Source organism: Callithrix jacchus, chromosome 8 (assembly GCF_049354715.1).
Source record: "Callithrix jacchus isolate 240 chromosome 8, calJac240_pri, whole genome shotgun sequence".
NCBI lineage: Eukaryota > Metazoa > Chordata > Mammalia > Primates > Cebidae > Callithrix > Callithrix jacchus.
The window spans coordinates 131,135,948-131,160,896 of NC_133509.1; the positions used below are offsets into that span (position 1 = coordinate 131,135,948).

The 24,949-nt window shown below is 36.6% G+C and overlaps 1 protein-coding gene and 1 pseudogene across 3 annotated transcripts in view; both read right to left on the reverse strand.

Moving 5' to 3' along the window:
* ATG2B (autophagy related 2B) overlaps positions 1–24,949 on the reverse strand; it is an 83,554-nt gene that overhangs the window by 26,118 nt on the left and 32,487 nt on the right. For all 3 annotated transcript variants that reach the window (XM_035261413.3, XM_035261412.3, XM_035261411.3), the window contains exons 12-29: positions 22,672–22,822; positions 21,369–21,461; positions 21,052–21,240; positions 18,041–18,314; positions 16,026–16,128; positions 14,668–14,863; positions 14,223–14,365; positions 10,848–11,005; positions 10,285–10,457; positions 9,647–9,797; positions 8,490–8,689; positions 8,249–8,329; positions 6,757–6,863; positions 6,496–6,588; positions 5,524–5,594; positions 4,983–5,059; positions 4,559–4,729; positions 2,325–2,466 (exon numbers count right to left, since the gene is read on the reverse strand). In XM_035261413.3, coding sequence (XP_035117304.1) covers positions 2,325–2,466; positions 4,559–4,729; positions 4,983–5,059; positions 5,524–5,594; positions 6,496–6,588; positions 6,757–6,863; positions 8,249–8,329; positions 8,490–8,689; positions 9,647–9,797; positions 10,285–10,457; positions 10,848–11,005; positions 14,223–14,365; positions 14,668–14,863; positions 16,026–16,128; positions 18,041–18,314; positions 21,052–21,240; positions 21,369–21,461; positions 22,672–22,822 — 2,573 coding nt within the window. The remainder of the gene's footprint in view (positions 1–2,324; positions 2,467–4,558; positions 4,730–4,982; positions 5,060–5,523; positions 5,595–6,495; positions 6,589–6,756; positions 6,864–8,248; positions 8,330–8,489; positions 8,690–9,646; positions 9,798–10,284; positions 10,458–10,847; positions 11,006–14,222; positions 14,366–14,667; positions 14,864–16,025; positions 16,129–18,040; positions 18,315–21,051; positions 21,241–21,368; positions 21,462–22,671; positions 22,823–24,949) is intronic.
* Positions 15,827–15,920, reverse strand: LOC118145440 (small nucleolar RNA U13; annotated as a pseudogene).

Consider the following 24,949-nt stretch of genomic DNA (forward strand, 5'->3'; position numbering starts at 1 on the left):
CCTGGTCATAATATCTCATTTCTTAAAATAAGTCTAAAATCTGAGGTTTAAAGAGATCTTAAATAACCAAAATACCTCAGCAAGAGACAGAAATACATCAAAAACCACTAATAGACCAGGCATGGTGGTTCACGCCTATAATCCCAGCACTTGAGGAGGCCGAGGTGGGTGGTTCACCTGAGGTCAGGAGTTAGAGACCTGCCTGGCCAATATGACGAAACCCTGTCTCTAATAAAAATACAAAACTTAGCCGGGCATGGTGGTGCACACCTGTAGTCCCAGCTACCTAGGAGGCTGAGGTGGGAGTATTGATTGCTTGAACCGGGGAGGTAGAGGTTGCAGTGAGCTGAGCTCAAACCACTGCACTCCAACCCAGGTGACAGAACAAGAACCTGTTAAAAAAAAAAAAAAAAAAAACTCATAAAAAGACTAATGATAAACTTGAAGTTCTCTAAGAAAATGGGAAATGGCAATGTCATTAAGACTGTTTCCTCTCAGTGAGTTGGGACTGGGGAAGCTCAAGACTTCAGCAGCTGCTGGTTAGTGTTGAGTGGAGTTCGGTTTTAGCCAGGATTTCACCTTTGACATTCTATCCTATGGGTGGCGCTCTGGAAGAAACTTCTTGGACAATATTACAGTGGGAGGGGAAAATGGTTACATTTAGCAGAGCCTTGCCTAGAACTACAGGAAGTCTCTGTTTGAGGGGAGGAGAGAATAGCTGTTGAACAAGCTTTGGGTGGCAGAGATGGCAGCAATTCAAGCATGAAAAGAAGACCGCTTCCTAAGGCCTGGGACACCCAAACTGGACACCTAACCTTAGGCAGCAATCACAAAAGATTACATGTGCACCAAAGTCTGTATGTCAATATATATTGTAATATGTTTATATTACATATTAAGAGTCACTAATTCTTTCTGCATTCATTCATTAAAATCAAACACTGTGATGGGGCTGAGAACACTAAGCTGAAGAAAGGGACATTTTGGCTTTAGGCAACTCACAGATTAGATTTTAAATTCTTCCACAGCAGTACCTCAGAATTACTCACCCTTACAGGTACCCAGAGCCAAGTACAGAATCTTGTATACTGAAGCCCCCTAGTAAATAATGACTAAATATTCTTTCCCATGCAATTAAAATAGCTGCTTTTTTTTTTTTTTTTTTTTTTTTTTGGAGACAGAATCTTGCTCTATTACCCAGGTTGGAATACAGTGGCATGATCTTGGCTCACTGCAACCTCTGTCTCCTGGGCTTAGGTGATCCTCCCACCTCAGCCTCCCAAGTATCTGGGACTACAGGTGCATGCTACCACATCTAGCTAATTTTTTATTTGTTTGTTTGGAGAGATGGGGTTTCACCATGTTGCCCAGGCTGGTCTCAAACTCCTGAGCTCAAGCGATCTGCCGTCTCAGCCTCCCAAAGTGCTAGGATTACAGGCATGAGCCACTGCACCCAGCCTAGCTGCTAATATTTATTACAAATAATGCAGTACACAGAACTGGGACAAAAAGTCCCAGTTTGCTTCCTTAGTTCTAATTTATCCTAAATTAGTATGAAAGCAACATTTAACACTAGACTTTTACAACACTATGAAATAATTTTTTAAATTAAGATTTCCCAACATATAGATAAAGCTATGGCCATTCAGCTAGAAAAAATGCTTTTAAAATAGAGGCCTCAAAATGTTTACATGCTTCCATTTGGCTTTCAAGGATCTCTAATCATCTGAGTCCCTCTCTGCTTATCCAACTATATTGTCTAATTCTTTCCATAAGAAGAGAACTTTCGTTTCAGTAACAGCCCGGATGTCATGGCTAAATAACTGAGGCTCATGCATGCCTCTTTCTTTGCTCTGTTGACGCTAATGACCTTGCCAAGATTACCTTCTCCTCCCTCTTTACATACTTAAATCCTATCTACTTTTAAAAGCCAGGTCATCTTAGTTTCATAAGAGTCTAATTAAATTATTCCAATCCTTTCCAAACAGTATCCTTTCCAGAGGATACACCACCTTTGAGGTGTTTTCTTGTATCATTTACCAAGCGGTCTAAGAATTGGCACCAGTCTTGTGCCCATTTGTTTTACTAGGCTACAAGCTACCAGAAACATAAGCTCTGTCTTCTACTCACTCTCTATCCCCCACACCATACTGACAGAGTTACCTATTTACTAGACACTGAGTAGATACAAGCTGAATGATTAACAGATATCCATGAAAACTCATACATAGCCTTAATAAGTGACTTATTAAATTTATGAGAACACAAATAATGTAAGCCTCAACTATAACAGTAGCGCTCCCTGAGAAGAGTCCTAATCTTACCATTAGCCTGTGGATTTACTGATGAGGTGGCTTGTTGGATGTCAACCTCCTCCATAGCATCACTCATCAGATCTCGTAACATTTGTTGATCTGCTTCAGGAAGTACTGGACCACCTAAGGATGATCGACCACTGGAATCTACCTATAGCCAAAAAACTTAATTAAAAATAACTGAAAATGCTCTTAAGAAGCAAACTACTTACATTTATTTAATCCCAGAAATACATTACATTGTACAAAAACATAAGAAATAGAAACCTACTCATTTTTCTATGCCCAGCAGCTGGTATATTTTAAGTTTTTAATATTATCACCCTAACAAATACTGGCAACGAGAAATAAATGTGTCATCACCTCAAAGCCAGACCGTGAACTGGGATCTTGAAGAGGCAATGCATTTGAAAACAAGGAAGCTGAACAAACTGCAATAAAGCTGGGAAAGAGGGGACTACTAAGTAAGTTTGACTCCTCAACTGTGATGGTTGTAATGACTTTCACCCCTTTGAGATAAAGCCCCTGTAGGTAGAAGCCTCATTTCTTGGACACTCAACAACATTAGGGGGCACACACAGGAGGAGAAATCTACTAAACGGTGATTCAGAGTTCAATTCTGGCACCCATACTCAACCATTTTGGTTAGTGAGCTGTAGATTCATTAAACCCAGATCATGCTTTTTATATGTGAGCAAAAAGTGGCAAGTTCCAATGGCAAGGGGTAATTTAAAATAAGAATGTTTTTTAAAGGCAATAAACAGTAGAGAGGGGGTGTCATAAATCACCTTATTATCATGAGAATACAGCAGCAACAAGGAGTCACAAACATAAATATAACACAAAGTGTAAAATAATCCTGAACAACAGATAACAAACACAATGCCAGTCAGGCCCTTACTAGAGTACACAAGAGAGGCTCCAGAACCTAAGGAGACTGAGAATTCTGTTCATAAGAGAGACCACAAAGAATAACACTGAAAAAGAAAAAACACAAAACAAACTGGACATTCTTCAGTTTGGACATAAGAGAAGTTAGAAAGGTGACACTTGGGGCAAAAAAGTGCATTGAACTGGACACCAAAATATCTGGGTTTATTGTTGTTTCTGCTACTTATGAGGGCAATCATATAAATTCTCCGGGTCTTATTAATCTGTAAAATAGAAGTACTAATCTTTAACCTCTCTATCTCACCAGGTCATCATGAAAGGAAAAGGAAGTCATATGAGAAAGTACATTGAAAACTGGATTGTCTTAGAGATAAGAAACAGGGAAAATATGATGATATAAATAAGTCTTCTGGGGCTGGGTGTGGTGGCTCACGCCTGTAATCCCAGCACTTTGGGAGGCCGAGGCAGTCAGATCACGATGTCAAGAGTTTGAGACCATCCTGGCTAACATAGTGAAACCCCGTCTCTACTAAAAATACAAAAAATTAGCCAGGCGAAGGTGGTGCACACCTGTAGTCCCAGCTACTCAGGAGGCTATGGCAGGAGAACTGCCTAAACCTAGGAGGTGGAGGTTGCAGTGAGCTGAGATCATGCCACTGTACTGCAATCTGGGTGACAGAGTAAGAGTCTGTCTAAAAAAAAAAGTCTTCTGGTAACAATACATGCCAGCTTTTCATAGCATTTTTACATACAACTTGCATAGAACAAGCTTTTACATGATAAATATTTTCTTTCTTCCCTTAGGACAGATGAAAATAACTTAAATCTAGGGAAAAAAAAGTATAATGTTTGTTAAGAAGATTAATGGAGGCCGGGCGCGATGGCTCACACCTGTAATCCCAGCACTTTGGGAGGCCGAGGCAGGTGGATCACGAGGTCAAGAGATCGAGACCATCCTGGTCAACATGGTGAAACACCGTCTCTACTAAAAATACAAAAAATTAGCTCCAGCTACTCAGGAGGCTGAGGCAGGAGAATTGCCTGAACCCAGGAGGTGGAGGTTGCAGTGAGCCGAGATCGTGCCATTGCACTCCAGCCAGGGTAACAAGAGCAAAACTCCATCTCAAAAAAAAAAAAAAAAAGATTAATGGAAGCAATGAATATCAAAACAATCGAATGGTCTTCCAAAAAGGCCCATAAAATCACCTTTCCCAACCCCATTATTCTAAAGGTAAAGAACAGATGAATGACTTTCAAAGTTTCTTTTCTACCTTATGACTGTCGTGAAGACCTCAATAATGTAAACATGTCACGACATGGCAGGGACTGGAGGAAAACATTGCTGACTGTACCTTAGACCTTCTTTGAAAGGCTCCAGGCTTCATTTCTGCCTTGTTAGGTGTCTGCAAGTCACCATAGCTTGCAATGTACTGAATGAGATTCATTAACGCAGCACAAGAGTCTGAGCACGTTCTGATATGGACAACATCGCTGGAACAGTGTAACTCAAAGCGGGGCTCAGTCTGGATAAGACACAGAAAAAAATAATGAAAATGTTTTCCAAACAAGAGACAAAGTTTCTTTTTTGCATAGATTTACATTAAATAAAATATATGATCATCTGTCTCACCACATAAAAAAGTATTTAAGTAAATAAATTTTTAATGTATTTACCCTATTTCTGACCAAAATTAGGCATATGGAAAAATATTAAACTCAACTTTTTTATCTCTTAAAAAATAGAACTTAAAATTTTAGTTTATTTTAAAAACTTACTTGCTCTCCATCAGAATCAGACTTCACTGCAGTTATGGTTAACTCCAAAAGCCCCATATCCATCACACGAACATAATCTAAAATTTTTTAAATTAAGAAAATGTCTGACTACAGCTTTCAAAAATGTCAACCAACACCTAATACAACTAGCATTCCCTTGAAGTTCAATGCATAGAGCACTACAAATAATTATAATGTGATGAAAATATAGTTTTATCCTATAAAAGTCCTAAAATTCACTTTATTTTTTTGGAAACAAAAATTATCTTAAATAAAAATATGTAGTATAGAGAATAATTTGATGCACGTAACTAGTGTTATAAGAACATTACAATTTCAAAGTGAAAAACCAATATATCTGAAAAACTAAGCTCTGAATATATACCACATAATTACTATATACTTAAAGACCCTTTAATCTTTAAGGATCTTTAATAAGATTCTTAGTTCTCCAGCTTATCCCAAAGTTAAAATGCTTCAAAATATTCACGCATGAAAATAAAGTAGCATTCATCTACTCCATTTGTTTTTTAACTCTTACCTCTATTCAGATTTATAGTAACAGTATTGCATTTGTCAGACAGATGTAAAGCAGCTTCATCCAAGATTATTCTGAGGCAAGAAAGATAAAACCAACATCTGAGAAACTAAGCTTTGAGTATCACACACCATAATCACTATAAGCGTAGCGTAATTGCATCATTCTTTCTGGTATGAACATTGTCGAAATCATAGGCAGTTTCTCACTTATAACTGTCATCTAACATTTTTTAAAAACTCACTGTGAATGCTAGGAAAATTTAATGGTATAAACAATTAGATTAAATCACCTACTCAAATTAATTCTAAATTTCTGGCAGTTTTTAAAGAGAAGCCCAAATTTACAAGATTTAAACGATAGTATAAAGATAAAGTGGGCTGGATGTAGCGGCTCACAACTGTAATTCCAGCTGTTTGGGAGGCCAAGGCAGGAGGATCACCTGAGGCCAGGAGTTCTCAACTAGCCTGGGCAACACAGCAAGAACCCTTCTCTACAAAAGAAATTTAAAAGTCAGCCAGGGATAGTGGCACATGTCTACAGTCCTAGCTACTCAGTAGGGTGAGTGCAGATCATTTGAGCTTAAGAACTGAAAGCTGTAGTAAGCTGTGATCATGCCACTGCACTCCAGCCTGGGCCAGAGAGCAAGACCCTGTTTCTAAAAAATAAAAAAATTAAATAAAAACTATAGCATGTCTCAGGTATTACAGGAAGTTTACTGTATGTTTTTAAAAGCAAACTAAGAATCTCCAGAATTAATTTCTTCCCTAAAAATGAAATGCAATAATAAATGGGTAGATGAAACATGTCACCTGAGAAAAATTGGGTAACTTGGGTAAAAGGTTATGACTATTAGTAAAAGAATGTCTATTTTAACAAAAGATTGAGACTTTAATATAATGGTTTAGGTAAATATCAACTTGTAATATGTTTTGAACAGGTATGTTTAGTATACAATGATGTTTACACAGGTACCTGAGAGTAGAGGAAGATTTATCCAACGCAACGCTACTGGAAACACTGAATGTTTCCACAGTAAGAAGAGATCGGATTGGCAAATAAAGGGGTCTAATGCCAAAGAGAAACAAAATAACATCAATTTGATACAGCACCAGAAACTCTATTAAAAACAACAACAACAATTTGAACTTTAACTCCATTGAATTATGTATTTTTTTGAAAATTTAATATATATTTTAAATAATAAAATAAATTTTGTTCCATTTGTGAACTTACCTATAATCAAGTGCACAGCTCCAAAGATGAACATGAAAAGTTGTAAATGAAGTTGGAGGATTATATCCCAAAACAGGTTCATCAGCAATGTTCAAGAAGTATAAAATCTATAATCACAAAAAATTAAAATGCCCTGCTTTAGAAGAAAAAAAGGTTTCATATAATATTCTTAATACCAATGTAAACCAGAATATCTCACAAAAAAATCATTTAATTGGAAAATCATAATAGTAAAAGGAAAAAAAAATCATCATTTTGAAGAAATTAATTTCAAAAAGTACTTGCATCACAAAAGAATGTAATGGATGCTGATGGATACATTCATTTCTTTGACTATAATAATCATATTACTATGTATATCAAAACATTATTCACCTTATATAATAAAACCAAATTTTTTTAAGTATTTTGCAAAACTCGAATTTGAAATGAAGAAGCCTATGCAACAACTGCAATGCTATAGAAATCTTAGAAAATCATACCTTATGAAACTAATTACAATGTATGCATAATATGATTTCACATTTTTTGGCTTGGAGCAATTCTTAGAAAAAATAAATTTGCTGAAGACTGCTTAAAACTATCAATGTGGCTTCCTATATAACTCATTGTGTGAACGCGGACTGGTTTTCTTTATACGTCACTGTTAAAGGAAGCTCTTTTTCCTTAATTTATATCTAGCTCAGCCTAAAAAACAGTCCCTCTCACCAACATCTATTCTCTCATATATCCAATCCAAACAAATAAGGAGGTTATGCTAAATGTCTTCTTCCAGCTGGTTATTCACACTAACCACTTCTTCACTCCCACCACATAGAAAGTCAGACAAATATCCTCATGTTTTCTAAATGCTTTCATGAGAAAAGCATTTTGAAAACCTTCAAGGTTTTAAATAATTTATTATTTTCCCAGCACAATTAAGTTCCCTTTACAAGAAACAAGAGAAGGAATTATAGTACACTAGTTTTCATTCTCACATAAGGAAAAGTTAACTTCTTACTCAAAGTTTCCTCTGAAAAATAACCAATTGTATTTTATTATCATAAAAAATTGTTCGACTGGAAATTAATGACAGAAATTCTGATAAAATGTTTTAAAGCAACACCGTATTATTGGCCTAGGGAATTATATGGAAATAGCTCACTAAAAGAACTTCTGATTATAAAAGCAATTCAACACACCATTCACTGCTCCTCTACGCCAGCACTCTACAGGTCCTGGGATACAGGGTCCTTTGCCTTCCTTTAATGACTTAAAAGATAACTCTGTCACTGAGAGGTTTTGAGGACCACACTTTAAGGTAAAAAGCCAATTACATTCTGAGGTGATAATATTGTTTTATTTCTTAGCCTAAAAGATGGTAACACAGTAGTGTTCACTTGATGATGATTCACTGAGCTGAACATTTATGATTTGTACACTTTTCAGTACGTATATTAGATGTCAATACACATTTTAAAATAAACTGATACATACATAACAGCTCTCTTACCTGCTCATGCCAGCTAAGCCCAGAAGGAAGCATTCTATGCTGAAGAGTGGCTCCTTTCAGTCCTACAGCAATGAGAAATTCCTATACAGAGTAATACAAAGAACAACATTTACCACCTATGTAATCCTATAACTCAAAAGTTTTTCCAAGAAAATAAATGTGTTGCCTTTTATGCAGTTATTTTTAGCAAGAATCAAATCAATGGCAAGTACTTAATGGCATAAAAGTACAAAATGCAAACCTTTGTATTGGACTCTGATTTATCAGACAGTATTTTAACAGCAACAGAGAGCATATTCAAACTGTCTCCTCCAACTCCATCTGAAGAAGTTCTACTGAGGCCATCTTCTTCAGAGGAATAAATAGTAGGTTCCAACCAGTGTGGGCGGGTTGAGCTGGGCAGTCGTGTTTCTGTAGGAAGAATCACTCCATCCACTATGCCTAGAGATCCACATTGAGGTAAAAATAGTAACAGAATGATTACTTGAAATTAGCTAATCAACTTACATGACTCACAACAAAAATCCATGTATTTCCACTAACTATTACTTAAGGAGGCATAATGACAAAAACCAGCATGGCATTACGGCATTAACAATCCACTCCTTTTTGCTACTGTTAGTATGACTGACAGTGCACAACTTAAAAAAGAAAAACATATTCTGAAATGCTAGGAAAATTAAATAGAAAAATATCACAAACATTTCACGTCTATGAAACAAGGTAAACTCAGGTCACTTCTTGAAAACTGATAAGTTCTATATCTGGAACCAAAAGGAAATATTCCTTAAGGGACAATAAAGAACATAAAGTCCCATTGATTGATGAATGGATACATAAGAGATGATATATCTTTACAATGGAATATTATTAGGCAATAAAAAGGAATGAAGTATGGATACAACTTGAATGAACCTTAAAAGTGTGTCGAATGAAAGAAGCCAGTTAAAAAGGCCAAACATTGTACTATTCCATTTATAAGAAACTTCTGAATAAGCAAATCCACAGAAACAGTGCAGATAAGTGTGTTTACAGGAAGGATAGAGTAGAAGGATGTGGAAGGTTATCACTAAAGTGTATGAAGTTTCTTCATGGAGTAATAAATATGTTTTAAAATTGACTCTGGTGATGGTTGCACAACTTTTGTGAAATACTAAAAACGATTGAAAGGTACACTTTAAATGAGTATGGTGTATAAATTATATCTCAACAAAGCTACTGCAAAAAAAGAACCTGAAGTTACTTCCAATTTATAAATATTACTTTGAAAGCAGAATCAGAACCCTCCACAGAAAGTGATTTCTAATATCAAAGTTCTGTTCTCAATAGACTTTCTTTGTTAAACAAGAAATTTAAACACGTCTAAAGAGAAGTAACCAAGCCGCATTTTTGTCCTACCTTTGTGGTATAGACTGAAACTGCTAGAATGAAGGCAAATGTAGTGCTTGTCATCAAAACCTTCATATTTTGTCACGCAAAATAATGAACCACTATTGAACTCTAACCAGAATTCACCATGTTTGTTTTCCAACAGATCTCCATTTTCTTGCTAGTAATAAGATCAGAAAAACACAGAAATTATTATTTAAATGCAAAAAAAGCAAGCATGTTCCTTGAGATGCTCTTCCTTGATTCAACTTAGGAAAATCTCCCATGCTGCATGCAGCAAAGCAATCTAATCCTTGAACCATTCAATATCATGGTAAAAAATAAAACTGGATAACTTGAACGCTATGTGGAACCTCTTCTATCAGATGAATCTCTGTACTTTGTTCTCCCGTATAATAGATTTATTGCCAATTGTCACCCTAGAAGCAGAATTAGCACCTGTTTTCCAAAGGGAGGGCCACACAAAGTTTGATCTGTAACTAAAGCTAAATCCCCAAAGTTGCTGTCATCATGGTTTGCCCCCAAACACTGGTCATCAGTCCCTGAAACAACCTCAAAATATTCATTCAATCACTGGATGTACATCACAGTAGAATTATTTAAAATAAGATACATTTGAAAAAACACTTTGGATTTGTAAAGCTCACCTTCACATCTGTGAACACTGCAATTAATCCATGATTAATATTCAGAAGAACTGAGAGAAAACTCTGTGAGTTCTTGTTCTGGGAGTCTAGTTTTTTTTTCCTACGGGAACGATAGTTGGGATCAACAGTGGAAAAATATTGCAAAGTCTCCTCCTCGGATCCACTTTCCTCATCTATGCGAAATAAACATATAATTACACAATTTCAATACTCTATTAAGATAAAACAGCAACTTAAAAATGATCACAAAAATATTTTATATTTATAACCCACGTAGTTTTGTAAGTATTGTGTGAACATAGAAATATATTTTCTGTTTTCCTCTTTAGCCCCGAACTTCAAATGATGCGCACACTATCCTTCTAAAGATAACATACTTAAGGGATAATGATATTCTCAATATACAGATAGAAATGAGGAAATATTTTATAAATGACTAAAAGAAATTATAAAATATAGTTAAAATGAAAAATAAAGATTTTTAAGTCCACAACTGAAAGGTTACTACTTTGTTAACTGATAAACTATGCATTTTAAATCAAAACAAATTAAAAATATATTACCATAGTGAACTGCAGATTTAAATGGACTAAAACTATCTTTGTTGAAAGTATTAATGAGCTGACTGGCTACTGAAAGCCCAATGCCATAGGAAATATTTTCGAATGTCTCCACTGGAGAAGGAGCTGTTGGTTCCCACAGCAGCAAGTCATTAAAGATCCTATAAAGACAAAAGTTGAAAAATAAGCACATAACTCCTAGCTCAACAGAAGGCAAACTAAAAACAAAAATCCTTTTAAAATATCACAAGAACAATAACTTTTTACACGGCGAAATGGAAATCAGATTCTACAAGAGTATAGAAAAACAACAAAAATAACAACTGCATTCCTTCAATGAAAAAATAACTGATATGGCTATAATGCAGGACAGTGACAAAGGAATCTGCACAATTAGATACCTAACTAGATACCTGCCTAATTTTACCTGTGTTATATACATCAAATTCCAAATTCATAGTATACTTCAAAATATATCTTAGAGACAGAAGCTCATAAAAATAACACACAAAGAACAAAAAAGGAAGACAGTTCACCTAGATGAGAGCACTTTGTAAACTGGAACTGATCCTGCATCGTCTCATTGACCTTCCCCTCAGTCCTGTGGGGCGGCCAGAGCAGAATCATTATTCTCACTTTACACTTGAAGAAACTGTCTCATAAGGGTTATGTGATCTTCCCAAGGTCACATGGCTAATTAGTGAAAAAATGGGAATGAGAGTCCAGATTACGTGGATTATATCCAGCTCCCAGTTCCGTTCTTTTTTTTTTTAAGGCAAGTATTTATCTGTGGGATCAATTCAGTTCTTTCCCTAGAGATACTGCTTTTTCTCTCATCAGAAAGCACAGCTTCACTGGGAAAACTTCATAAAATGAAAAATGCATATGGAGCACAAAATAAGAAGAGAAAAACCCTTATGACTAGCTAGATTAGCCCAATCGATACTGGCAACCAGTGGGAAGGCATATGTCATACCTAGGCTGTCACCACATCCTTCTTTTTCAAAGAGCTACCTGTCACTGTTCAGACGCCCCTCTGTCCTAGCCTCCTCCCCTCACCCAGCCTCAAAGCTTTCAAGAAAACTCAAACTTCACAGTGTCTTCTAGGAAGCCCTTTGTAAGACCTGGACCCACAGCATATCCTTCACACTCATCCACTTCAGCCATAGCACCTACTACAACTTGCTGAATTTCCTCACTTCCCCTTTCTAGACTGCAAGCCGCCCATGAGAGGGATTTGTATCGTGCCTAGCACAGTGGCTGTCACATGTTACTTGACAGCTGGTGAGGAAGGGACAGTGCATGACTCACACAAAAGGACTGCCAAAGCCCAGACTCATCCTAAAGCCTGGTGTGAATACCAGTCAAAGCACCAAGTGGTGAGGCAGCCCTGCCCCACTCTGTGAGAAGCCACTGCCAGGCCACTTCCTGAGCTTCTGATGCCCTAGAAGGTGTACACCAAGATTGAGTATTGTGACTCTCAAGAGATTATAATCCCACCCACTCATTATGTTCTCCTTGTTTATATTTTGGTCTAAACACAGTCCTGACATCATTAGTACTATCAGATATTGGATGGTGCTTGTAATATCAAGAAAGAAAACAATGCTTAAGATACTTAAGGACATACCACCAGGATTCTGTGTCTAGTCTACAAGGTTGAAACAAAATAGATGCTCAATACATATTTAATGAAAGCAGTTAGAATTCTTTTTAATATTCTATTTTAAACAAATTTCAACACAAAATATTCTCCTGTACCTAAAACCATATTGCTAAAAAGAGCCTGTTGACCAAGGCACTAAAGGAGTAAACCAACATTTTAAATATATAAAGGCAGAGTTGGTTATAACTCCTGCTCAGGGGAAAAAAAAAAAAAAAAAAGATTAAAAAAAGATGAAAGGATAGTATTACATATTTAGTAGAACTTGAATGGGGTATGAGAACTATATGGTAGTATGTATCCAGTTTAGCTTCCTGCTTCTGAGAGCTGAATTGCTGGTTAACGTAGAATGTCCTTATATGTGGAAATATGCATTCAAGTATTCAACGCTGAAGGGACTCAGGTCAGCCACTTACTCTCAAATGGTTGTGGCAGGGGGAGTTCTTTGTACTATATTGCAAATCTTCTCTGAGAATGTTTGGAAATTGTTTAATTTCCAAACCTTTGGAAATTAATTAATTTCAGTATTAATTTGAAAATACACTGCTGAATAAGGGGCAAAGGATGCAAACCCTGAGGACGTTTATAGATTTATATGGTCCCTCAGCCTTGCACATACATCAGCTCTTCGCAGACACCCTTGAACTATGAAATAGGAGGAGAAGCCTAGAGATCAGTCATTTCCAAAGTGTAGATCAGGTATAAACAAACCCCAACATTTAAAAATAATCTGAAACTTCTCTAATGTTAATTTAATATAAATTATGTGCTATTTATAATGTACATTATAAAACAAATATAAAAATAGAAATTTTAAAAGATTAAGAAACTTAAAAGATTTTTTAAGTTAAACATAAGTGCTAACATTTTCTTCTTATACCCCAATGGACTGTCCTCTGAATCTCATTTTCAAGACCACTGAAGTAATGTGAACCCCAGAATCCTTCCTGGAACTTAATTGATTGTGATTCTAAGAGCAAAAGTCAATGGCACCCAGTGAGAAGACCCAGGGTTTATTACTAACATTCAAGGAATAAAGAGCCAGGGGTATCTGATACCAAGTAAAGCTACAGCAGAAACAACAGTCTGAAGTTTCTGAAGATTAATGGAAACTAGAATAACTTGTCTACATATAGGAAGCCAGTGATGACGAACACTAAGGACTTCTTTTTCTAGAAGTCCTTTTTTTAGTCCATTTATATCAAAATATCTGCCTGGCATAAATATTGAGGGGTATCTAAATATAATAAATTTAAATTTTGTGCCCGTTCACAGAGTTTTGAATTCCAACAAGATATCTTTTTGAATGTTGAGGAAAAGATGCTTCTTGTACAATGACTGGGGTTCTGATTCTAATCCAGCATTGGCTAGCCCTCTATACTAGTATCTCCTAACTCTTCATGTCACTGCACATGTAGAAAAAATCGTATTTGATTCATATCCTGCAGTAAGCTGACAGATGGCAAGCAGCCAACCTGAGGGCTAAGGAAATAAATATTTCACACACCCAGAAGCACACTAATTAGGAAACTCTGCTGTAGCAATAGCACATTATAATGGCAATAGTTCCACCAACAGTCACCATCAAAACCACACAAAGTACACAGAGATGGCAAATAATATTAAGGCAAGGAAAGGAAAGAGGAAAGAGGAAAATCAGGGAGGCAATTAGAAAGTATGATTCCAACGATTCAGCTAAATGTGTATAAACTCACCTATTATAAAGCTTCTCATAAAAGCTCTTATTAGGTAGTGTTATATAAATATTTGGTAAAGTAAGTTCCAGCACATAGTGAGAATTGCTGATTGCTTTATCCTGAAACTCTGTCATTTCTACGGGGTCTCCTGGCATCACCATCTAAAACATAATAGTTTAGTGCAAAAACAAAGGCATCAAATAACCATTTTATGTTTAAAATAGTAGTGGCATCTTCTTAGCCTATCTATAGGACTTGGTATGTGAGAAATAAATAAGCAGGTAACATTTAACTGGTGAAAATACACACCAAGAAAAAATAGTTATTATTCAATTTCGGAGTTTAAGACATAGCAAAAACAGTACACAAAGCTTTTTTAAAAAATAAAATATTAAAAGCATTGCCTTTATGTCAGAGAATAACATTATTATTTCTTTGTAGCTTGCTCACCCTTTAATCTTACCTGTTCATTTTCAAACATTACTCTACGAGAAGAAAAAGGAGATGGAGCTGGTCTTCTTAGATCACAAACATCTTTCAAGGAATGAGCACCTCCTTCCTCTTCCTCCTGGTAGTGACCATCATTCTCCTCTTCTTCCTCGGCTGCAATTCTCTCCAAAATGGAATGCATGGCTGGTGGATTTATTTTCAGTACAATTCTGATAGCAAAGACAATTTTTAAAAGACCAGGATCTAAGTGTAAACAATGAAAGTTTAACTTTTGTGCAAATTAATACAAACACCACCAATTAAGTCTTAATGATAGAACTAAACTTCTCTACAAAGTCTAATTATGTCTAAGGTAACCCACTTATGAACATGTTGTAAACTTGAAAATGTGCAAATGAAACAAGTAACAGGAAGACATTAACATTTTATACTTGGCTAACTGAAGGTCTGACCTTTTGGGGGCAAAAAGGTTATTTTTAAATTTCATTAAAAGTCAGTGAACTTTACCTAAGGATTCTAGTTACCATTAAACCAAATCCTCTCACATATGGTCTTTTCTGCTATAACAAAATACTTGTCTACCTAAGAAGCCTCATGTTACTTCAACCTGGTATTTTATCAGTTGGTCAAAGGGAAAGGGGAGATTGATTAGGAACAGTTTCAAAACCCTAACAACAACGTTATCTTTTCCTCCAGGAATTTCAGTAATAAAGGGCTGGTGCTGTCTTTGTTTTGTAAGCACAAAACCTAAAGATCACTGAGTTAATGCAGCCTATGACTACAAAACTAATGAGCTTTTTACTCCAGAGTAATCCCATTCCTTTCCTAAGCTTCTACAGAACATCACTAGCACAGACTGTACACTCTCCTTTGATTACCATCTTCACCCACTGTTAGGAGGAGGCATGGAACCCTGAGAGAGAACAGCAGTGCTGTGGCAACAACAGCTCTTATTCCCTAAGTCGTGGTGCCATTTGGTTCATAAACGATCACAGGCTTTTTCCTAATTGATAGATACCCTAAAGTAACTTGTGCTTCTAAATTAACTGAAGTAGATCCAATTCTTAGGATGAAAACTTGTGCTCTAAACTCACGCTCGTTACCAAGTGTGCATGAGCAACACCTGTCCTAAGAATGGGCTAGATCTGACAGACAGTGGAGAGGAGGCTTAAAATAAGGTAGGCAGAAAAATGGCACAAAAAGGTTGGAGGGTGACACATCTCATACATGTGAACACCCAATCATCACGCTTACGAACAGAAGAATCATGGATGGACATTTTTAGCCTACATGTAATAGCCAAAATGTTGGTTTAGAATAATATATTTTTAAAAGGAAAATCCTATTAAACCTACGTATTTGCTTACTCACCGTGGCCAGTCAAAGTCATCTGACGAAGCTGTATCTCCATCTACTCCACTAGACACATGGAAAAACTTAATAGATGGATCTCCTTTCTCTTCCTGGAATGATCCTAAAAAAACAAGACTGATTTGCCAAAATGCATTTCTTCTCAAGTACTAAAAGAAGAGATGGAGGAGCACAGTTCCTCTCAATCAGGAACATAATGCAACCTTAAGTTCTACAGCACTTTTTCAATTGTTCTGGTCTCATGTGCACATGTGTTAGACAGAATGAGCCAATAAATTGTTTTGTGTTCAAACTCAAATTCTTAAGTACCAATATACGCAGCATGAAGTCCATAATGACATAGTAATACAGCACTTAGCACTAAGTGCTAGTAATGATTATTTCTTCATAAAGTCTATATAGTTAATCTACATTAGAAAAGTAACTACATTTCTTAAATAAGTGTTTTATACCAAACACTGTAATAAATACCTCTGTTCAAAATAATTCTGTACGGGCCAGGCGCAGTGGCTCACTCCTAAAATCCCAGCACTTTGGGAAGCTGAGGTGGGCAGATCACCTGAGGTCAGGAGTTTGAGACCAGCCTGACCAACATGGCAAAATCCCCCATCCCCAGTAAAAATACAAAAATTAGCTGGGTGTGGTGGTGCCCAGCTGAGGCACGTGAATTGCTTGAGCCCAGGAGACAGCGGTTGCAGTGAGTCAAGATCATGCCACTGCACTCCAGCCTGGGTGACAAAGTGAGACTCTATCTTTAAAAAAAAAAAAAAAAAAAAAATTCTATACACGTTTTTTTCAATCCATTTTACAAATAAAGAATGGCTTTCCTCCAGAATAATGAGTCTCTCGATATTGGAGATAAGGGATGATCCCACAACACCTGAAAGCCCATTCATGAAGTCATAACTGGCAAACGATATGTAAAACTGAGAGAACAGAAGGGAAACTTTTGCAGCCTAGGCTAACAAGTGGGAGGGAGTGTGGTTGCAGAGCAAGGGTGTTGTGGCAGAGGCAGGTGGTTTAGGAACCATAGGATAAAAGATTTTCCGAGGTCTTCATTGACTTGGTTCACTTTAAAGTTTACAAAAATTCCCTTTATTTACTGGCAAAAACAAAGTAATAAAGAAAAAATCAAAACAAGTTTTACAAATAAGTCACTAGCGATTAGTTAGTATAATGGTTGAAAGCTCAAGCTCTACTGTCAGACTTGGGTTCAAATCTTGATTCTGTCATTGATTACAACATGATCTAGCAAGATACTTCCAAGTCCACTGATTGTCTCATCTATTAAATTATAAAAATAATTGGAAAAAAAATGGCGATTATGGTGACTAAAAAAAAAAGACAATGTGTATCAAGTGCTTAGCATGATACCTAACATGCAGTGGAACTCAATAAGTTCTATTATCAGTCCTACAGCAAATAAATGAGAGGTGATAATAAAAATGTAGGCTAAAGTACTATACTCTCCTGAAGACAACAGGACTTTTAAGAAAGTGAATGAATTATCATCTTTAGTTTTGTTTTTTGGTTTTGGTTTTTTTTTTTTGAGACAGAGTCTCGCCAGGCTGGAGTACAGAGGCATAATCTCGGCTAACTGCAGCCTCTGCTTCCTGGGTTCAAGCAATTCTCCTGCCTCAGCCTCCCAAGTAGCTAGGATTATAGGCATGCACCACCACACCCAGCTAATTTTCTGTAGTTTTAGTAGAGACAGAGTTTCACCATGTTGGCCAGGATGGTCTCAATCTCCTGGTCTTGTGATCCGCCTGCCTTGGCCTCCCAAATTGCTGGGGTTACAGGCGTGAGCCACTGCGCCCAGCCCATCCTTAGCTTTTAAAAAATAACCTATATCACATAATTTGTATATAAGACTAAAAAGACATTGCTCTTGATTTTTTTAACATAATTCTTTCCTTTGCTTCTATTTTGGGGCTGTCAGATACTTTTGTGGTGATTGCTTCAGTAGGAGTTATTTGTATCTAGTGTGGTTCTTTCACAGGCACATTCAGTCTTACCAACTAGTTCTCTAAAGGTAAGTTCCAATTTAATTTGTTCTGGGGTTGATCCTCCTATAAACTCAGTCTTAAATTCTAGATCTGTGAAGGCTAAATGAAGGATCTCCTTCTGAAGTGACTTCTTAAACCACGGTCCTCTTTCTTGATCAGATCGAAGGTCAGGTATTGGGAAGCGAACAGAAAGGTTCAACGCTGGTGTAGCGACTTGTACTGATATCCGGCAATTTGCAGGGTTATGTGAATCATCTAGGAACACTTCAGTGAACGCCTTGTGCTAAAACACAAAACATCAGAGATATGCCAAAATATTAAACTAAGTAGATGAACATAAATTACAGAGTATGCAATGTTACAATATGTACAATCACTATTTCCCCATTTGCTATTCTGCATTTAAATTCAATTCAAATTAACCACTTCTATATTAATTTAGTGTAAAAAAATTTTATAATGTAGCAACTATTGGCAAACGTGAAAACTATTGGGAAAAGTTAAACTCTGATATAAAACATTAAATAAATTAAAAACTGAGCCAAAGTGAAGACAAAGGTGCTATAGATTAATATTTATCTTACTATAAATTTATGAAGAATACTGTGTAAATTAGCCAACCAACAAATTCAATATTGTTAAAAATCACTATAGTGTCCAACATTCTGTTTGAAAAACTTTTCTACCAATATATGACTTTAAAGACTCAATGTGAAATCAGATGAATTATGCCAAATACAATCTCTGACTCATCTTTGTACTTCTAGGATTAAACCAGGAGGTCGGCACATCACAGGTTCTAAATAAATGTTCACTAAATGACTCACCCTGAGCTCCTATCCAATCCAAGGGTATGATCTCATCAAATGGCTCTAGGAGACCAAGACGTATGCTCCATTTACCCAAAGCCATCTTATAATAAAAGGGTCAAAGAACATGCCATTCAAGTAGAAGTCTATTTCTATTTTTTCTCTAAAATATATTGAAACTAAAAAAGCTTTAGTCCACTCTAGGTTTTAACATTCCTCAGTTTCTTCAGTGAATTTCTAACCTCCACGATTAGAAAACTCCCTTCATATGCTAGACTTGTGTGTGTGTGTGTGTGTGTGTGTTTGAGACAGGGTCTTGCTATTTCACCCATGCTGGTCTCAAACTCCTGGGCTCAAGCAATACTCCTGCCTCAGCCTCCTGAGTTGCTGGGACTATAGGTGTGAGCCACCACACCAATATTTAACAAATCTATTCTAACTGTCCCTGTTTGATTTGCTAATATTAACCACAACTCTCAAGCAAAAGTAAGCCAAGAAATCAAACCATCATCTGATTACATATATAATTAAGAGCTAATATAAAGACTACCCCACAGAAGTAAAAATAACTAGCAATTGATGACAATAACAAAAAAAGAATGCCCACCCTGGACAACATAGGGAGACAAAAAATAAAAGACTCAACCAGGTGCAGTGGCACACACATTTAGTCACAACTACTTGGAAAGCTAAGGGAGGAGGATCGCTTCAGCCAAGGGGGTCAAGGCTAACGTGAGCTGATCTCACAGCACTGCACTGCAGCCTGGGCAACAGATTTTTGTTTCAAACATATTAATAATAATAAATAATGCTAATTTGATGTGATTACTCAATACTAAAAGAAAAGCAAATACGTAGAAAAATAAAATATCTTTTTCCTTTTCTTTTTAACTAAGGTTGTCTCCATCTGATCCTGGTCCTACGACCCCAAAATTCCTAATAGAGTTCTTGCAAATCTGACTTAACTTAATTTGCTTAGAAAAGACCCCAGGCACCAGATCTAAGTAAAAGTGATATAATGTGATGTTCAACAGATTATTTTCAAAGTATATCCTATAATGTTTGGGCTACATGTTTTAGGTAGTTCAATTAATTTATCAAATGTATAAACAGATAAAATTTTGTGAAGACATTATAATCACAGCTTATAAAAATTCAGATAAACATGGAAAAGTAAAGAAAACCTAATTCCACTATATCATAAACAATGCTACCAACTACCATATTTCTAGCCATTCTTTTTCTATACATCAATTTTATTTACACAAGTGCAACAAGACTATGTAAAGCAATATATTCTACTTTTTCATTTCATTCTTCCTAATACGCCTTCTTCATGTTGCTATACCATCTTCATAACCACCATTTTACTTTTTTTTTTTTTTGAGACAGAGTCTCACTCTGTCACCCAGGTTGAAGTTCAGTGATGTGATCTCAGCTCACTGCAACCTCTGCCTCCTGGGTTCAAGCTATTCTCATGCCTCAGCCTCCTGAGTAGCTAGGATTACAGGTGTGTGCCACCATGCCTAGCTAATTTTTATGTTTTTAGTAGAGACAAGGTGTCACCATGTTGGCCAGGCTGGCCTCAAACTGACCTCAAGTGATCTTCCCACCTCAACCTCCCAAAGTGTTGGGATTACAGGTGTGAGCTGCCACACCCAGCCATAACCATCTTTTTTTTTTTTTTTTTTTTTTTTTGAGATGGAGTCTCGCTCACCTGCTCAAGCTGGAGTGCAGTGGTACAATCTCAGCTCACTACAACCACCGTCTCCTGGGTTCAAGAGATTTTTCCCATCTCAGCCTCCCAAGTAGCTGGGATTACAGGCACCTGCCATCATGCCTGGCTAAGTTTCGTATTTTAGTAGAGACAGGGTTTCCCTGTTGGCCAGGTGGTCTTGAACTCCTGACCTCAGGTGATCCACCCATCTCAGCCTCCCAAAGTGCTAGGATTACAGGCATGAGCCACCGTGCCCAACCCGAAACCATCATTTTAAATGGCAATATAAAATTTCATTAAGTGTATTATCACAACTTATTTAGCTAGTCTACTATCAATACATAAAAGATGTCTCCATTTATTATTACAAATAATGCTGTTTTAATAATATATACCGTTTAATCTATCAAAAATTCTTAAGTTCAGAAATTATCTCAATAATTCTATTAGCTAACCATAATTATGATTGGCATTTGTGACTTTCGAATACTTACCAGACTAATATGCTTATTATATGAAGTATACATGTGGGATGCCATCATCTCCACTGTGGCAAGTTTCTGTGGTTGAAGCAAGGAATTTAACCTATCCACAATACTGATATCCAGCTCACAACACACTGGATTTAATTTAATTTGTAATTCTGCCTTCTGAGGAACCGAACTAAGTCTTGCTTGATTACCCTTAAAAAAAAAGACATTAATACAATCACTAAAAACTACTATAAGATTATGTTAAGACCTTATAATTGTGACAAAGTGTATATCAGATGAAAATATACAGGTTGTAATTATAAAAAAAGATATCTTACCTGGGGCCCTCTATTCTCAGAATGCTTATAATGAAGCTGAAGACACACAGGGGAATGGGAACCAGTTCCTTCTTTGGAATGGAACATTAAAAGCTTAAAAGTAAAGATGAAGACAAATTAAATGTAAGATTAACCTACAATTAATTACATGAATTTACACAGGTGCCCATATAATAGTGAGAAAGGCTTTTTGAAGTTAGAAATCTGGTTTTAAGTTTCACTTTTGTCACTTACTAGCAATGTGAACCTTAGACACATTAACTCCTATGACATGTCATCTGCAAAACGTAGGTGAGGATTCAAATAAATTCATTTCCAAGAAAGTGTTTTTAAAATAAAACAGTATAAAGGGTCAAAGTAACAGCAATGAATGTTACTTGGACAGTTTTCTAAAGTTTCTTTAGGTCACACTTTTACATTAAGAAAATGTGGGTGAAGGGGAGAAAGGAAGCAAAACACACTGCCATGTGTGTACCTATGCAACTGTCTTGCACGTTCTGCACATGTACCCCAAAACCTAAAATGCAATAAAAAATTTAAAAAATAATAATAATAAATAAATAAATAAAAGCCATAGGAACTGGAAAAAAAAAAAAGAAAAAAAAATCAGAATAATGGCAAATGAACACAAGACATTTCACTTGTCTTGAACAGGGCTTAGCACACAGCAGGCATTCAATAACTATTGTTCAATAATCAAATTCTTCTGCAATGAAGAGTACTTTGAAAATGGGTGAAATGAAGTCATTTTTCTTATAACCCATCTATTACTTCTAAATAAGTCAACTCTAAATTTAAAATTCTAACAGACCCTTATAATGATATTGGGTGACATTCTTAAAAATGTTTCAACAGAGGCCGGGCGCGGTGGCTCAAGCCTGTAATCCCAGCACTTTGGGAGGCCAAGGCAGGTGGATCACGAGGTCAAGAGATTGAGACCATCCTGGTCAACATGGTGAAACCCCGTTTCTACTAAAAATACAAAAAATTAGCTGGGCATGGTGGCACATGCCTGTAATCCCAGCTACTCAGGAGGCTGAGGCAGGGGAATTGCCTGAACCCAGGAGGCATAGGTTGCAGTGAGCCGAGATCGCACCATTGCACTCCTCCAGCCTGGGTAACAAGAGCGAAACTCCGTCTCAAAAAAAAAAAAAAAAAAAAAAAAAGTTTCAACAGAACACAAATGCAAAAAGAAAATGACAATACTCCTTCTATACATTTTTAAAGACAATCACTGCCTCATACAATTATTAAAAAGCAAGCTAGATTTAAAAAATAATCTTAAAAAGTATTCAACATTTACCTCTGTATAATGAGGAGGAACAGAATGAAAATCAGTTGGAAATAGGCACTCCAAAAATTCCATTTGCCCAATGGACATATCCGTACTGAAATACCGGGCAGCTGATCTTTGTCTTTGTTCATGGGATACTTTAATGCCAGTACCTATAAATCTATTATAAAAAGTGTACCATTTAAGATTATTCATATACTTCTAAACGATGTATAAGTAGTCAAAGAATAGAACAAAGTGTTAACATATAACAATTATCCATCTATTCTGACAAATTTAAGTTGTTATCAATAATTAATATTCCTAAGAAAATTAACCAGAAAGATTGCTTCAAATTTATCTTTCCTTAAGATAAAAAAATCAGTACTGTTGACGGGAGATTTTCCAGGATATATTTATTTCCCAACACTTCCTGTTCCACATTTAAAAATTTACATGTGCAAAGATAAAATCTTTCAAATCTGTAAAATATATGAAATAGCTTCTTAAAATTATCTAAAAACATCATGCAATATTTCAAAAACTTCAGTCGATGAGGCCCAAATTGAAGTTTACCTCTATTTTTTTTTGTTGCTTTTGTCATATTTTCCTAGTGGCAGCTATTTGAAACCTTGTCAAAAGCGGGGGGGAGGGGGGAGTCCAGGCTCACTCCTATAATCCCAGCACTTTGGGAGGCCAAGGTGGGCAGATCAACTGAGGTCAGGAGTTCGAGACCAACCTGGCCAATATGGTTAAACCCCATCTCTATTAAAAATACAAAAATTAGGCCAGGCATGGTGCCTCATTCCTGTAATCCCAGCACTTTGGGAGGCTGAGACAGACAAGGTCAAGAGATTGACAACACCCTGGTCAACATGGTGAAACTCTGTCTCTACTAAAAATACAAAAATTAGCGGGGCATGGTGGTGTGCGCCTGTAGTCCCAGCTACTCAGGAGGCTGAGGCAGGAGAATAGCTTGAACCTGGGAGGCAGAGGTTGCAGTGAGCCGAGATCGCACCACTGCACTCCAGCCTGGCAACAGAGTGAGACTCTGTCTCTAAATAAATAAATATAAAAATAAATAAAATAAAAATAGAAAAATTTGCTGAGCATGGGTTGCACGCCTATAGTCCCAGCTACTTGGGAGGCTGAGGCACAAGAATCACTTGAACCCAGTAGGCAGAGGCTGCAGGGAGCTGAGACTGAACCACTGTACTGTAGGCTGGGTGACAAGACAAAACTGCCTCAAAAAAAAAAAAGGGCGGGGAAAGAAAGAAAAGGTTTTGTTTTTATGGTTTGATTATAAATTCTATAGTCCTAACCTGTAGAGTTTTTCTTTTATTAGGTGTAAAACTACTTTTCATATCAATTTTAATACTTTAAAAAAGCTTAAAAGATGAAATAAAAGCCCGAAGTATTTTCTAAAAATACTAATATATATGATATGTTTAAACCACAGTATAAGACATTCAAAAATTTACAGATCACCTTCACATTAAAATAGAGTGTTTGCATATTAACAATACTATAGGCCAGGCATGGTGGTTCATGCCTGTAATTCTAGCATTTTGGGAGGCCGAGGCAGGCAGATCACTCAAGGTCAGGAGTTCGAGACCAGCCTGGCCAACATGATGAAACCCTGTCTCTGCTAAAAAGACAAAAACTAGCCAGGCACGGTGGCACATGCTTGTAATCTCAGGTTCTCAGGAGGCTGAGGCTGCAGATTCGCTTGAACCTGGGAGGTGGAGGTTGCAATGAGCTGAGATTGCACCACTGCACTCCAGCCTGGGTGACAGAGTAAGATTCTGTCTCAATTAAAAAAAAAAAAATTATACTTAGAAATTCAATTATCTCCTCATCTATTAGGACTCAATCCATGAAAGGATCACTCACTGGCTATTTGGCAAGCTTTGATTTTTCTCAAGCAGAAGTTGAAACATAGCATCCAAGTTCAAGATCAGCCTTGGGAATGTTTCCCACCTCACAGCCAGTGGCATATGGATCAGTTTCAATACTATTATCATTCTATTTTTCATTACTGTTATCTCTGTTAATGCCAATGACGATAACAACTGTTTTCAGAACTGCAATGGCGTCAATAGGGATGATGGCAAAACATGGTTAAAGAAACATGACAAGAGCTGGGCAGGGGGCTAAAAAGATACTTATTCTACATGCCAAATAACCTGAATGAAAGATTCTACACTAAATATCTTGACAGCATTGCAAGAAAACTTCACTCATTCCATTCATTTACAAATAAAGTGTGAATTAAAAAAACAAATGCAGATAGGTGGATACAGAAGTC